At 42.9% G+C, this 16522-nt stretch overlaps 1 protein-coding gene across 1 annotated transcript in view; it reads left to right on the top strand.

The window, feature by feature from the left end:
* The window catches only part of SDK1 (sidekick cell adhesion molecule 1), a 416654-nt gene that overhangs the window by 385058 nt on the left and 15074 nt on the right, over positions 1–16522 (top strand). The window contains exons 38-42 of the mRNA XM_074918870.1: positions 499–636; positions 3752–3913; positions 5110–5235; positions 13260–13424; positions 16039–16176. Coding sequence (XP_074774971.1) covers positions 499–636; positions 3752–3913; positions 5110–5235; positions 13260–13424; positions 16039–16176 — 729 coding nt within the window. The remainder of the gene's footprint in view (positions 1–498; positions 637–3751; positions 3914–5109; positions 5236–13259; positions 13425–16038; positions 16177–16522) is intronic.

Raw genomic sequence — 16522 nt, 5'->3', positions numbered from 1 at the left:
GGTGCCTGAAAATTGTCCATATAGTCCTGTGAGAGAATTATTGTGCTTTTTATAATTCCTCTTTTTTTAAAAAAAAAAAAAAAAAAAAAAAAGCTGGATCAGCAGCCACACAGGCAGACTGAGCTGTCTCTGTGCTGGATGTGACCATGGTGGGAGTGCTCCAGCACAGGGTGAAGGCAATGCCCTTGGTGGTGGCTGTGAAGAGGAGGTGTGCACTCGGGCTGTATGCTCATGCAGCACCCTTCTGAGGGTCTTTCCCTTCTGTCCTATCTCCCTGCTTGCTTTTGAGGTTCAGCTTTGCAGCTGAGAGGCTGCTTTTTTTTCGGAGAGGCTGGGTTTTCTGACTGATTACAGGACATTGGGATACAATTGACAGATCTCATCCTCAGCTTGTTTCCTTTAGATTTAGGCTGGGAAAATAAACCAATGTTTTATAATATCTATGTATATCAGATTGACTACTGCTACTGCAATTCAATCTCTTTGTAATCCTTTCAGCACCCAGTGCTCCCAGCTTTTTGGCGTTCTCTGAAATCACTTGCACTACACTCAATGTGTCTTGGGGCGAGCCGACAGCAGCAAATGGAGTCCTGCAGGGTTATCGAGTAGTCTATGAGCCTTTGGCTCCCGTCCAGGGTAAGAAAGACCTCTGATCATACATATTCATGGGGAAATGACAGAAAAGCACTGGAGTATCTTTTATCTCTGCCCAATTTCCTACTTGTTCTCTGCTGTTTTCCAAGAGAAGCCAGGTGGCAGAGGGTAAGTAAAACAATTCCGCTTTTGCCAAAACTGTTCAGCAAACTATAATATTGTGGAATATAGGTTTTGTCTGTCCTCTCTCATTTTCTTGCACAAACTATATTCTCTGTGATTTGAAAAGTCATTTTATGGCCATCGTTACCTGCTATGGACAAAGAGGAAACAGCCTGAGAGTGCCTGATTGTCTCCCCGCGTTGCACTTTGAAATTGCTGAGTAGGCTCCATCCCAGAATAGTCGTCAGACACATTTGTGTTGCTTATCACATCATGTGTCACTTCTGTTATCGCAAAGATTGCCTGGGCATCAAATGTGCTAGTCATCACTGGTACCGCCGCTGCTTTTGACAGGGGAGAATAACTGTGTTAGAGATTTAGTTGTGTCTGTTTACATGGAGTCTTCAAGCAACATTTTTAACCCAGCACCAGATTTAAGCTGGACCACAACAATGTGGTGGCCACAAATGTTTCATTAATTTGCCAGAACAGCAACAGAGAAGGATTTGGCAATTTCTCTGGAAACAAATGTAAATTCATTCCAAAGGTGAATTAGAAAAGATTACAGTTTGTGGATGGTCTTATTAATATTTTTATATTCCTGGTAGATCGCCAATAATTCAATAGGATGTCCAACTTTGGCAGTGTGACAGCAGGGAGAGTAATTTTAGCCATTGCCAATCCATTTTAAACTCTTTTTCAAAGAAATAAGAATATCAATCACTCGTATTTGCTTTTTTCTGTAAGGAATAAAGATCTATATTGTCTAAATATCTATGTCTCATACACTGAGGAAGTTATATTCAGGAATGAAAACACGAGAATAAAAGCACTTTCAGCCTTTGCGGCTGGCAGGTTTGAGCACAAACAGCTAATGCAGAAAGCATTTCTAATTCTGACCAAGAAATGTACGCAGGGTATGCAGGAGGTTCAGGCTGTTTGGGCATTTCCTGACTTTTATTCATTCCTGCATAGTGTTTAAGAATATATTTTTTCCCCTGAAAATACGGACGTGTCAGATCGTGTTTTCTCTGTATGCATTTGACTTAACATCCTCAGAATCTTTGTTTTCTTTTCTTCTCTTCTCTCCCCCACATCTGCCTGTGCTATCTCTGACTCCAGTTTGTCTCGCCTTCTCCCACAGAAGATTTCTGATGTGAGCAGGGAGGTTATGGAGGGCTTTTCCTCAGATTCTAAATTTTTGCCAAAATTTATTTCCCAGTTTCCACCCATTTGCTCTCATGCCAACATTTTTCTTTCACCAAACATATTTATTCTCCCACCATGGTAAGTAATCCCTCCCTCGATGCCATCATTTTCCTCTCATAGAAAAGCCATGCTCCTTTATTTAGAGAGCAAGGTAAGCCAAACTTATTTGAAGCATAATGGAGCACGTAATGGTGCTGAAAGCAGGCAGAGAGGCTTGTGGGGCCAGCAGCTCCCAGATCCCACGATCCCGGAGGGTCCTTCCAGCCCCAGGTCTCATGTTCCTCTGTGCCAGCACTACAGTGCAACAGCATGGATGGACCGGAACCCTGGTGCTTTTTTCCTGCATCTTTTGACTTTACACCCATCCAGGATTTTTGGCCGAGCATCCTCACCGTTGTGACACCTCCTGCCTTCCCACTCACAAGCCACCGCTTAAAACCTGCACATTGTGCAAAACTTTCTAACTGTGATCTGTTCTTTAGCACAGCCTTCTCCCTCTTTGACCTTTTATTGTTTAAGCTTTACTGTGTTATGTTTTACACAGTAATAGACAACAAAATTGCCCTGGAGCCTTTTTTAACAGTTCCTTTCTTTTGGAACATAACTTCAAAATGACAAATGCTTCCTGATTTGTCTCAGAGAAATGAAATAGTACACCTAGGGAAGGAGGGAGCACTTTTACTGCTTCCTCGTTAACCAAGGAAAGATTCCTGGAGTTATAAATTGTATCTGGGAGAAAACTTTGAACAGAAATTGCGTGGACATTATTCTTTATTTAACTGATAAAAACTGAAAGCATCATCTTGATTTGCATAAAATAAGCATCTGGATTGAAAAGCATCTTCCTTCTACATTTTTCTGGAAAGATAAACTATCAAGCAGCCTTCTCTAGCAGGAAGAACATTCTCCCACTTCCTATCTTCTTGGTTTGAAATGTGTTATGTACATCTACAGAACCAAAAAAAATGCCAAAAGGTCTCTGTAAATTTGAACTTTCTGTTCTGTAAAATGTTTTATAAATAAAATTATTTCCATTGACTTACTTTTAGAAAATGTAAATGAAAACTAGAATTTTTATTTTCAAAGCACTCATTACTGCTCTGCCCTTTATGCAGCACTGAGGACCTAAACATGAAACTAACTATGAGCTTTGATGAAGGGAACAGCACTGGTTTTAATTCATCTGTGTGAGAAAAATTCTTAGAGAGTGAGAAGAGTGAAACACAAGTCACAGCTTCAGACTTGTCCAAGCTAATATTGCTTTGATGGCATCCCCTGTTGAAGTGGCATTTATACCCACAAGTTACCTGTGAGATACGCATCCTTCATTCTGCATTCGCTTGGTAATGGTGGAAATGACAGGACAACATGAAAGAACCTGGCCCTTGTTTCCTCCTCCAGGCAATGTTGCAGGTTACTTGGCAAAGCAGCAGTGGAGAAGTGCTGGCTTAGGAAGCAGTCTGCAATGCGCAGTCCTCTTCGTTTACCTCCTCCTTTCTTCCCAGAGTAATTAGTGAAGTTGCGTGTAGTCTCTTGGTAATTTCCCAGTTGTGTTGTAAGGTTTTTTTCTTGTCAGTACCCACTTATCAAGCTTAAACTGTAATTATACTTATCAGTGCTGAAAATTGGCTATTATCACTACTTAAACTCCTGCTAATTGTAAGAAATACTTTCTTAGCAAACTGTTAGATAATTTTACTTACCATCTAGATGTAATAAGCTCCACTTGATTTCTTCTTTTGCATTGTAACCTTCTCTTATTTTTTAATCTGCGTGGCTTTTCTAGGGGTGAGTAAGGTGGTGACTGTGGACATTAAAGGGAACTGGCAACGCTGGTTGAAGGTCCGAGATCTCACCAAGGGCATGACCTATTTATTCAGAGTGCAAGCCCGAACCATCGCCTATGGACCTGAACTGCAAGCCAATGTCACAGCTGGGCCAGCAGAAGGTAAGTGGAACCATGAAAGCATGTCACAAGCCAAATCAGTTATACAAACATGATCCAACAGCAGGGAATAGTCCACTCAGGGCTTCACATGAATTTCCAAGCCAAGGAGAAGTTGAGTCACAGGAGCTCAGGACATGATTCAGTGGGTTTCACAACTGCTCATGAAAAACATGTTTCCTTTTTTCCTGAAATCTAGAATTCTGATGTGAATAAACAAAACAGTGTGAATAAATCATAATTCAAATGGGATAGCCAGGGATTTCACAGCTGCAGCCTTAGAGCACAGTGCATAATTCTGACTGTACTGCTATGCGGTGGAGTCAGAACTGGAATAACTCTGCTGAAACCAGCCGAGGTTCCTGGATGTAAAGCCAGAAAGAATTTACAATTATTCTCTCCTGACACTTTGGCTTATGCAGAGGGAGAGGTCTGCAAATTTCCTGATATATCAAGAGGAGCTACAGGCTGAACACCAGCTTGGTTCAATGTGTGTACCAGAAGAATTAGTTCTTTTATTTGATCAGTGATTTTGATAAACAGATAATCTAACAAGGTAAATGACCTCCAAATGTTATAACCCTGTCCAGTAAATCACAGAACATCAATGCAGTGGTGGAATTTCTGATTTTTGCTTGTTTTCCAGCTCAGGGAAATATTTGCTCCCTCCATCAGAGCCACATCTGGCAGTTCCACCCTTCTGGGTGCCAGCAAGCTTTCATTAGCTCCATCGCCAATATCTGGGATAGTGGCGCTGTGGATCCACAGTTTAACTCTCATGCCCTCCACCACAGACAGTATAAAGCAGGAATCATCTCTAGTGTGGCTGTGGCATCTTCCCAAGTGGATAGGCAGGCAGCTGTCCCTGCAAACCTCTCCCTGAAACCTGGAGGCTGGCTTCATCTCTCAAGACAGAAATAGCAGTGGCAATGTGCAAACGCTGCAGATATGCTAATGGTTAAAATGAGAGTGGGTTTACTCTTTCCTTCTTAACACAGGTAATTGTTAAACCCAGCCATTGATATATGTCAGCTGGTGTGAGAACGAGTGAAAAATTTAGGTTACCAGCCCACTGAGCTGCCTATATGTTGACCAATATTTCTAGAGAATTTTTTCCCCTATGCCAGTAGAAGAAATGGAAAATACAGCAGTCTGCCTGTGATACCACAATCATTCGTTAACCTTGTTTCATCCTTCAGGGTCTCCTGGCTCCCCTCAGGAAATTCTGGTGACAAAATCTGCTTCTGGGCTGACGCTACAGTGGACCGAGGGAGATTCAGGAGAAAAACCCACAACTGGCTACATTATAGAGGCACGACCCTCAGGTAAGCTGTGGGAAACACAAAGAGCTTGATGTAATGAGTTCCCTTCCTTCAGTCCATACTGAAAACCATCCCACAGTGGAGAGGTTGTTTCTCATTCCAGTAAGGTAATGGGATTTTGTGAGAGAATGTTATCGCCAGCCAGTATTAAACCGTTGCTGGTTTATTATGTGGTTTAGCACATTTTCTCCTGTTTAGGAATAGTCACAGAAAATTACCCTGAGTACTCTGGCTTTCACTGTGCTATATCACTGGTAAATCATCCAACTGATGAGTTAATACAGTTAATAATTAAAACTCACTTAAATACTTACATCGTCTTTCATGCACAAGAACTAATAAGTACTTGCAAGCTGTATTTTGAGGACCACAGATAGAAATCTGTCCTCTTCTGCAGCAGAACACAGCAGCTAATTATTGTTTTACTGTTAATGATAGGGCCAGGACTTTAGCACCACATACACATCACTTTCCACATTTATTCTGCAGGGGGAAAAGGATTCCCCTCATCACCACAGTTTTTCTTGGTGCTTTCTCAGAGCTCATTTGCTTCTGGGATTTGCATTTTACTGAAGCTGCTCTTTGCTTTTTCCAGAATATTTCCCAAGTTAGACAAGGTAATTTTAAAAGTAGGCATATGCTCCAGCCTGTCCGCAGCCTCTCCCAGCTTGGTTACCCCTGACAAATTCAATAAGCCCACACTTTCTGGTAACCAAGTCATTAAGAAAAAACAGTGAATGCTGCCAGACCCCTGTGTAATCTCACTTGATAATTTCCCTCCACTCTGACAGCAAATGTTGATAACCATTCACCGAGTACAGTTTTCTAGCCAGTGATGCATCTACCAGATACTTGTTTCACATAGGCCGTGTTTGAATGTCACGATGTCAAAAGCTTTGCTGAAGTCAGGATAGATGATGTCTGCTCTTTCTCCTCTATTGACAAGGTCTGCTACTCTGTCACAGAAGGAAATTAGACATGATTTATACTTGACATATCCATGTTGGCTGCTTGTTTTTTCTTTTTTTACTTCTAGGTGCTTGCACATTGCTTGATTATATATTGATTAAATGAATGCTTATCTGTTTGATTATATAAAGGATCCTGTTTGTTCTATGTGTCTTGAATGTAACACTGCGTTTAAAACCAATTATTTTGATTACGTTTAACCAGACCAGTAACAAAATTATTGCCTGTATTTGTGTGATCATCACTGAAGATGCAGATTTCCATACCTGCCTCTGATATAATTTGCTCTGTAGTGAGGCTCTGCTGTGGCCCTAAAATTTATTCCTTATTTCTATCATTTAACTTGACAACTGTTTTCAAAACAAAGTCAAGGGAAATGTGTACCTTCTCAAAGCACTGTATTTTCCCAGAGTGATCAAGATTTTTTTAAATTAGAGGCATGACACCACTGTGCTTCTATTTCCCTTACCTCAGTTTACTGATTTCTGCCCTTATTTCTTCATAGGTAGAAAATACTATGTCTTATTTGAACAGCATTGTTTAGATAGCAAGTCAAACCAAAACTGTTCATTGAAGTTCACTTACCAGCTTATATTTGCCCAGACAGGGTTTTCTGAGTAAGAGTATTTTAGAGGGAAACCTGCAGCCCATGTACAGATTGTCTGCAAGCTGGAAATTCAACTTGTGTGAGTAGTGACACTGCAAACTCATCCAATGTTCCTGGGCTTGTCTTACCAAACATTTTACAGTTCATGGCTAAGGATGTAGGATTTGTGGCCCACTCATTTTGACTATGAAGAAAATAGTCTCTCCAAGGCAGGTCTGAGCTGCATTAACCCTGGGTCACTCCTGCTGGCCCCACTCCACTGATCCTGGAAACACACAGAAGAGGTCTTATTCTCCTGCTCTTGCAACCTGACTGTTGAGGCATTTAATTCCTCTTCAGATTATTTTAATCCTATTCATTCTGCTGTAGCAAATGAACTAGGCATTTGTATGCTGGATTCTCATCCTTCCCTCTGGTTGCAGCTGTAGGAAGCATGAAATGTGATCCAGGAGAGGAGACAGGCTAATTGGAAAGTTTGCTTATTTTGCCCAAGCATCAGCTTCCTTTCTGTGCAGCTTTTCTTCGTCATCTCTGCACAGAGGAGTTTGAAATCTGAATTACGAGCTTAACAAAAGCAGGGAACTAATTCCTTCTGTCAGGGCTGGTCATTCAGAGCAGGTTCTGTTTTAATATAGTTCTAAGAATTTGCTTCTGCACGTTGTTTTGTATGGGTAGTAGAGTGTGGATTGGAGCAACCTTTGTTTTTAAGGAGTTGTTGCCCAAGAGAAGAACAGTTGACTTGTGCCCTTCACATAAAATCAAGGAAGGAAAAAATATATTCATCCGTCTGAGATTAAAAGAAGGGGCTTTGGACAGACAGATGAAAAGCTTTAGCTTGTTGCCAATATTTAAATGCAATACCACTACCTTAGTGTTTCACATCTCAAGTGTCATCTATTATAGGCCTCATTACCCCAAACGTTAAATGCTGTATCATCTCATTTTCCCTGCTGTAGCTCCCTGCCAAGACTCTTCCATCAGAGTAGGAGGGTGGCTTTCTGTCAGAAATGGCAAACCCTACTCCCTTTTGTCACTTTCCTTTGAATTTTTTGGTACCCTGCTGTGTCTCCCAGGGCTCCAGCTGCCCTGCTGGGTTTAGCAGTGGTGGCAGCAGGCAGCTGAGATTGTTCATTTAATCTCCCTGTTTCTCTACCGGATTTATGGAAGGTGACCAGGCTGACTACATCCTCTGCATTTTGAATATACTCAGACATGGGGATGGAGCACGCAAACCAATATTTTTTGCAGAGTGATCTGTGCTAGAGGAAGACATTACAGAAACAGAAGAGTTTTTCTTTTCCTTCAACTTCTCTGTCCCCAGAGAAATGAATTCCAGTTTAGTTCCTTGTGCATTACAAGAAATGCAATTAAGCAGCCTCTGTCACTGCCATCGTAAGCACTCCCTAGACATCAACTAGGCTGGCTAAGGAATGGGTATTAGATTGTGTCCTCAGATTTTACATACAGAGGAAAAGACAGAAATGGCACAATGATGTTAAGGTTCCAAGTGCTGTTGGAAGGAGTGGAGAAACTGATTTCGCCCCTCTTTTCCCAACCCCGTGCCACATCCAAGGCTTCTGTACTGTGCTTTAGTGGTGGACACGTGGCCTCTAAAGTACCAAGCAGTCTCACATAGACTTGTCTTCCCAACTGTTCCCTGTCTACAGAGACGGTGTTTCTGCATAACACCCTGGGGATCCACGCTGCCAGGAGTGCACATGAATATATAACTGCCAGCATGAGACCTCCATGCATGTGTTGGCCTGCTGCAGTCATCTTCAGCTGCAGGGCACCCGTTTAGGGGTTCTATGATCCGGGACAAGCTGATAAGAGATTCCCTCTTCTGTTTCCTCTCCCCATGCATGCATTTTGGATTTTGTTTGTTTTTCCCAAGCAGGGGATGACTTAAGCCCAGTAGGAGAGAATTGCATCTTAACGTGTTTCCAATAATAGTATTTTTAGCACCCTGACTGGCATGAACAGGCCAGTAAACCTCAGATCAGCCACAAATAATGATCTTAGGTCACAGACAAGTCAGTAAACTGTCTCCTTTTGATCCCCAGGATGGTCAGTTCCATGAAGGCAGCACACGTTTTGGGGAAGAACCCGTCTACGTGGAGTGGGGATTGTTCTTCCTAGAAATGCTGGTTTTCACTTCCCACACCCTGAGGGCAGATCTCACTTTAGTTTCCTTTCTGGTGTCTGGAGTAGTGTTTTTATGTTTTCTTCCTTTTTTATTTATTTTTAAACAAATGAGGGAGTGCAGTGTCAAACATGGACACAAACCAGCAGAAGTCAGTAAATTCAACCTGAAGGGTGCAGCTGCATTGCCGGCATCTGCCATGGGGCCTTTGGTTTGCTTCTGCTCACGAACGACATGCTGAGGCTGACAGTTTGTCAGCCTTCACTTCCCATTCTTGTCCTTTCACTAGTTTGCATGATAATCCAGACCTTTGCCTCTGACAAATACACCCACATTTTAATTTTGTCCTCTGTAGGAGGAACACTACTTGTGTTCAGACAGTCCTTAACTCTCAGCAGCTTCTCCCCTCATAAACCTCCTAATGTGTAATTAGGAGAAGGTTTTACAGCATGGCTCTCCTCTTACTCTAAGAGGGGAAGGCTGGTGTTTAAGATCCAAATAACTGACAGCTTTCCATCTCCCCAGCTGCAGCATGGCAGTTGTTTATTAGTGGCCTGAGTTAGCAGAGCCGGGAGCCTTCCTTCCTGACTGACAGTTTTATTCAGCGTGGAAACCCTGATTAATTGCCTGTGAAGCCGGGCTGGCCTGTGGATGCTGTGTGTGGCTGCAGCACACGATGGCCGGCGCCTGGCCGTAGGGTGGCCAGGGCAGGCACAGCATCACGTTGGGTCAGAGGTGTTTCACGTCCCCCTGTCATTCAGATCTTCTCCTCATGCACGTGCCTCAATCCCAGACTGGGTGGAGAAGTCAAAGCTGGGGGATAAAGATCAAATCTCACATCAGCAGGAAGTAAGACTGGGGCAAGGCCTGGTGAAGCCTTTATAGAAATAGGAAGCAAAGAAAAAATAATCTTTTTGAGGAGCCCTCCCTTTTCCATCAGACATTTAGGCCTTTCTTAAGAAGCCGAGTGAAAGGCAAAATTAAGAAAAGGACAGATGTTATTGAAAGAAAAGCATTTGCAAGCAGTACACGTGCATCCCTGCTGCCAGCTGTGTGCCTCGCTCAGGCATGAGCCAGGAGTGGGCTGGGGCTGGCTGAGCCTTGCACCTCTCTGCAGGAGTCCAGTGTTACAAACTGCTTTTCTTCGCCATTTCTATACGTTAATGCCCAGTTGATATCCCAACCATAGCATGTGCAACTTTTCTTCCAAAACTGGGTGGAAAATACTGTGTACAGTGTACTAATGATTTTCTACTGAACTTAAAGGCCAATCTTTGCTATCAGAGGTGACCTTCTAATGAATTCTCTTTCAGCTGAACTTCTAACATTTAGAGCAAACCTAGTTTTGAGGGATGATGGAAGAGATGCAGTGAATGAATTCACAAGTGTGTGTTCAATATTTAATCTCAAAGTTCACCACTGAAATAAACTGCTTTCTTAGTTTGGATATATCTGATTGCAATCTCTGTCTACAAAGAGGGGTCTGAATATTCCAGATGGAGAGAAGATAAATTAATTGAGGCCCTGGAATTATAAACTTTGACGTCTAGGGCTTGAGAAGCCACAGACTCTACTGTTCATAGCATTTGCATGGAACCAGCAGTGGGGCAGACATAAGGATGTCCCCCTTCCCAGGCTGCCACCTTGCAGATTTCTGACACTGTAGCTGCATCAGCACCTCCCTGGGATCCCAAGGATCACATGCTGAGTCCCATCTTGGCCAAGCCCTTTCTCCTACCCCAGAAAAAATGTTTGGGCAAAGATTCTTCCAATGAATCAAAGGGGGATGGACCAGAGAAGATGTGGCCACCAGACATAGCATCTCTGTGTCCCTGTGAGACAGGAATCCCTCTGGAGAAACATCCACCAGCAGCCTGTGCTGCCCCACACCACCGCCACCATAGCCAAGGGGACAGAGAGGTGGAAGTGCAACGCTGGCTTCTCAAGGGTAGTTTGCCCGCCTTACTGCAAGCTTTACAGAGTGGTTAAATTTACACTTCTTGGTCTGTTGGATGTTCTGCACTGTGCAGCCTGATAGGTTTGAGAAAATGAGTGAGAAAGTGTGTGTGTGAACAGTTGTGTTTGTTGCAATGAGTGTTGAGCATTTATTTTTATTGTTGCCTTTTCTTCCCCCATTTAAGTGGCTTTCAATGCAAACAAATTGCTTTTCAGACAATTCACAATGGGCTCAAATTCTCTTATTGCTGTTTGCAAATGTGTTTATGAAAGCTCAGGCAATTCTAGCAATTATGGCAATATTTTATAGTCTGAGATGCATCTTCCTAGTATTGGTGGTTGCAACAATCTAACTTTGAAAATGCATCCCTCACTCCACCCTCTTCAGAGAATCTAAATCCCAAACTCCCTTTTTATTACATTGTAAGTTTATGTGGTAGAAATAATCTAGCCTTCTATTGCCCTGTAAAAGGGAAGTCAATATTTTATCTCTTGTTTTATAGCCATTGTAATATCCGACTAATACATAACAATGGTACATTATGATAACTTCATTATACTCTGATCATGCTGGTGAATAATGTATTGGTCTGAATTTTAAGCATGACAGAAAAATTACCTATTTTTATTGTTCTTTGGTATTTCTCAAATGTAGCTGGAACAATAACATTTCAGTCTGCTTTTTGCATCCACTGAGACTGCCAATCCTCATGATCAGAAAAGATGTAGTTTGGGGGTTGTTAGTCATTGTGTGTGTTGCTAGACGTGCAGCACAGTACAAATTACTGAGCCAATATTTACTGATGCCAAAGTTAAAACATTCACATGGCAATGCACCTGCAGTGTTAATCAATCCATCTTTGCTGCTATTCCCTGTTGCACAGAAGTAGGCTAAGGGCCAAATTTTGCTCTAGCACAACTAGCTGGTTACACTAGCACAATTCTGGAATCACTGCGGTGACTCCAATTAGTTTACACTCAGGTAAATGTGAAGCAAATGAGAACAGCTTCCTGCCTTACACTGCAGCAGTGGAAAAAGTCACTGAGGGTAGTGCTGCTGGCTCCTGCTTTATTGTTACCTTGATAACACCTCAAGCTGCAGAAGTCATGCTGATGCTCCAATCTCACAGTGCAGAGGACTTTCTTTCAAAGCAGGCAGCTCCTGTGCCGGAGTCGTATCTACGCAGAGGTTATCACCATATTCCTGTTGCTGTGGGAGAAAAATAGGCATTGCCTGAACAGCTTTGAAAAGTAAAAGCCCAATGGGATACTTGTGAGGTCAGATCTATAAGTACACTGGCTCAGGCTAGCTGAGAGTTTGGCCCCATGCTTAGACAGTAACTCCATTTTGTCAGCAAAATTGCTGGGCACCAATTGTTACTGAAAAGCAGTCCGTTTGGATTAATGTTTGATTCCTGCACTCAAAATTATTGACTGACATTTTTAATTATAGTTGGTTTTGTTCTGACTGGTAACAGCATCCATCTTGTTGAAAGTTCTTTCAATTGTAGTCAAGTGAATATAAGATTACGGGTATGGATCAAGGGACCAGAATGGTGCCTGGTCAGGATGAGCATCGGGATCAATGTCGGTATGGCTGCTGAGAACCAAGATTACCCTACTGAAACGCTGTTATCAGAATGGCATTGTGCTTCTAACAACTTTGAGGGGTTTAGAATACAAACAAAAACTCATCCCTGTTTAAGAATGCACGGCACAGAGGTGCAGTGCCGGCTGTCGCGCTCTGCGGGCTGTGCCACACTGCGGGCCAGCAGATGCGAAGGACACATCACTGTTGATATTGTGAAGCAAGCAGCACTCTGGTGACACCAGTCCACCCAGCACCAGCTCATGCAAGGCCACAGGACTTCCCACCAAGACCCAAAACTTACATTAGTTTGCAAAGCCTAGCCTACGCACTTCAATCGCAAAGACAGTTTTGTAAAAAGCAGGCAAACCCTGTGCGATTAGGGCTCATTAATGTAGCAGGTTGCTTTGGGTTTACTTGCTCTGTCAGATAACAAGCATGCTGATGCGGTGACCTTACCTGATCAGGAGGCACCCAGATGGCTGGCAGCTGCTCTAGCCGGTGCAGGTCGCTGTGGGTGCTGCTGCAGGTTTTAGAGGAAACCTCTTCCATCTGGGCTATTATAAGATCCCATCATGAATAAATGCCTTTATAGATGGGGTCTTGCAGGGCATTCTGACATTTGTGTGTATCACTGAGCAGCCTTCAGGTAAGCATGTCCACTGCCTGTGGCTGAAACACACAATTAATGACAATTTTTTCCAATGAGCAGAAGGAAGTGCCAAGTCACACAGCACATGCCATTTCTCTTGCTGCTTTCCTAGATGAAGGACTGTGGGATATGTTTGTGAAGGACATCCCTCGCAGTGCTACCTCCTACACAGTTGGCCTGGACAAACTGAAACAGGGTGTGAGCTATGAATTTCGTGTGGTGGCTGTCAATGAATTTGGCTATGGAGAACCAAGCGTTCCCTCTGTGGCAATATCAGGTAATCATGGATTTTTAAAAATATCTTTTGCAGTGGAATTTCTTAGGGTTGAGGGAGGAAGGGGTGGGAAAAAACAGCCCAGATTCTCTAGTTGCAACAAATAATCAAGGGCAGCTTGTTTTCAGTTGTTCTAGGATAAAACCAGAATAATACAGTGGTGAATCAAGGCTTGTTATTACCATATACTTTACTTTCAAGAGGAAAAATGCACGTGTGCCATTTTTAAGTTTGATAAAGGACCTTCTCAGGAATTTCATGAGTGTTTAAATGTAAGATCTCTTGCCCTGACTAATTTACAGTATACAATTTGCTTTTTCTACTTTTCTAGTGTGTTGTTTTGTTTGCTCTGCTTCCTTCTTTTTTTCCCAGGGTTCTCTGATAAACATTTTCCATGTTATTTTGTATTTGGCTCTCAAAAATATAAAAGTTTCACAAAATTATTCCTGATACACTCTGCTCTGACAGTTCCAGTACAATATGATACCTCCAGTCTCCCTTCATCAGAACAGCTCGTTGCTGATGCTCTGGGGCTCTTCCCACCCTCCCTGCTCTCTTGTGCTTATTCCCAGTAAACGGGGCTGTGGCCTAAACATGCTTCCAAAATCCCTTTGAGCAGCCTGGCACTCTGATTTTGTGAAGGAACTTCAATACCTCTAAAAGCATATTCCACTCGACTTGCCATGTCTGGGCGGCTCGAGTTCGGTGGCCTGTTGTGAAGTGGGAGATCTTGCCCTCGTGACGGCTTTGCTCAGGTGTCCTCCTAGCCTTGCACAGACAGCTCTACTCCAGGTTGGTTTTGAGCAATAGGTTTCATCCTTGCTGTGTCAGCAAAGGCAGACAAGAGGAATAAAAGAACCTGATAAAGCAGCTTTGTGATTCAAAATTCTGGAGAGTCTTGAGAGCCTGGCAATGCTCCAATATCTGGAGTGGCTTTTATCTCTTTACTCCTTCAGTGAAAAGCATAAACAACATTCAACAGTTACCCAGCAGGCAAGAGTAGTAAATGCTGCTATCACCATCATGGTTGTGTTTGTCCTTACACAATTAACCACTTAGCCTGTGAGAGCTGTCTATGGATTTCAGTGTGAGTGCTACCCTTGCTTTTCTCCTTCAGGACAAGGGCATAGACAACCCACTTCAAACACCAAGAGTCAGTGTTTTTCCTATCTGTGGTTTCACAGAGGCTGTAACACAATGTAAAGGGTCAGTAATCATGTCAGTCTTTCCTTTCCTGAAGATATTCCTCTGAAACTGGGCATGCATCTCCTTGTCACACTTTTTATAAATAAACTGCTTGTTTGTAAGTTCTCCACTTGAACAGAACTATTTAATTCACCTCCTTTTGATGCTTCAGTGTTCATCTCAAATTGCTGCATGAAAGTAAGAGGTTTCTGTTGAGATTCACAGTCATAAAAGTATAAAGCATTTTAGGCTGGCCACTTCAGCTAGCACAGGGAGGTATAAATTGCACTGAATCTGCTCAGCCCAGCATGGCTTGTGCAGTTTGCCTTTACGACTTTATTGGCCTGGACTGGCCTCCTAGCAAAGAAAGATTGTGGCTACTTTTCACTGCTGCAGAATACCCGGTGATCTGGAACAAATTTGAGCTCATATCGTCAGGCTTACAACAGACTTGTATTTAGATCCAGGGCTCAGGGCAGTCGGGGAAAAAGAGTGCCTGGGCTCAGTGATAGTGCTTGGGTTGAAGTTGGTCTCCTGGCACTGCCCATTCCTAGCAGGTGTTCTTCTACCTTATGGACAACAGGAAAAGTGCATACAACTGCTGGCTTGTGCTCCACTGGCAGCATTTATTCATAGAGCTGAGGGTTGCTGACAAAGAGAATACCACTGCAAGAAAATAACAATGCTTATTACTTAAAACAAGACTGGCAAGATAACTCTAGAAAGGGGAGGTTAGTATCATTTTATGTCTCCAATTGAGGTCAAATGGGGTGAAATGTCTTGCGATCATCACAAAACCCAGGCAACTGAATTGATACTCATGTGCTGCATATCAGGCTTGGCTAAGCTGATAGGGAAATGATATAGAGTAGCAGTGAATGTTAGAAGTTGGGAGTTAATGGAGGTACTGAAAGATACTGAACCAAGTGTACTTTGTTCCCTGGCACTAGCTGTATTTTTCAGAGCCACTGAGCGGCATTTTGGCGAGGTAAGCCTCTTAAAAAGTGGAATAATCGTGGGTCATGACAGATAAATTAGTGGTTCCTTTGACCCAGGGAGTACTGAGCATACCACAGTAGTCAAGAAATGTAGGTGTGCAGAGCCATGGGAAGAAACCTCCCTCTCTTCACTTGGTGATAAATTCTTCTTAGCTAAGGCATTCTGGAGCGCACCTCTAGGTTTATGAAAGATGTTTGGGGAGGTGTTTGAGCCATGATATGCTCCTGTTCTCTACACCATCTTAGAAGTTTCAGCAAGCTCCTTGAAAGTCTGACTATCAGCAAGCTCCTTGACTGCAGACCAGACTATGTTACCTCCTTTGAACACCTCTCTCTCCTGAGTACTGTTACAGATGCATCGTTCACTGGGGGGAAGAAGAGAAAATTTTGAAGGAACATAAAGAGGAATTGATATTTGTTTTTTGCTCTTTCAGCACAAACAGAAGCCCCTTTCTATGAGGAGTGGTGGTTTCTGCTGGTGATGGCTCTCTCAAGTCTGATCCTCATCCTTCTGGTGGTGTTTGCATTGGTCCTGCATGGCCAGAGCAAGAAGTACAAGAACTGCAGCGCAGGTAAAGCATTGGCTCCATGCTGTGCACACACTCTCAAGAGCTGTGGGAATTAGAAATGTCTTCCCTTTGAACCTCTGGTTTTATCAGTGTGGACTCTGTAAGTATTTTGTTTGGCAGAAGTCTCGGATCTTTTTTTCTCTCTGTTTTGGTAGAAATAGCTTTTGCCCATAGATATATTGGGCAAAGAGTGCCGGATCTTATCAGGTTTTGGATGTTAACCAGCCATGGGCTTGGATCAAACAGTATCTGGACAGTATCTGGAAGTCCCAGGGACTGTAGCAAAAACCAAGGAGTCTGGGTCAAATGCTTGGCAGAAGACAGCAAAAAAGGAATGAGCTGAGACTTC

The sequence above is a fragment of the Athene noctua genome, chromosome 15 (genome assembly GCF_965140245.1).
Source record: "Athene noctua chromosome 15, bAthNoc1.hap1.1, whole genome shotgun sequence".
Taxonomy (NCBI): domain Eukaryota; kingdom Metazoa; phylum Chordata; class Aves; order Strigiformes; family Strigidae; genus Athene; species Athene noctua.
The sequence above is the reverse complement of the archived record's forward strand: the minus strand, read 5'-3'. Positions and strand labels throughout refer to the sequence as shown.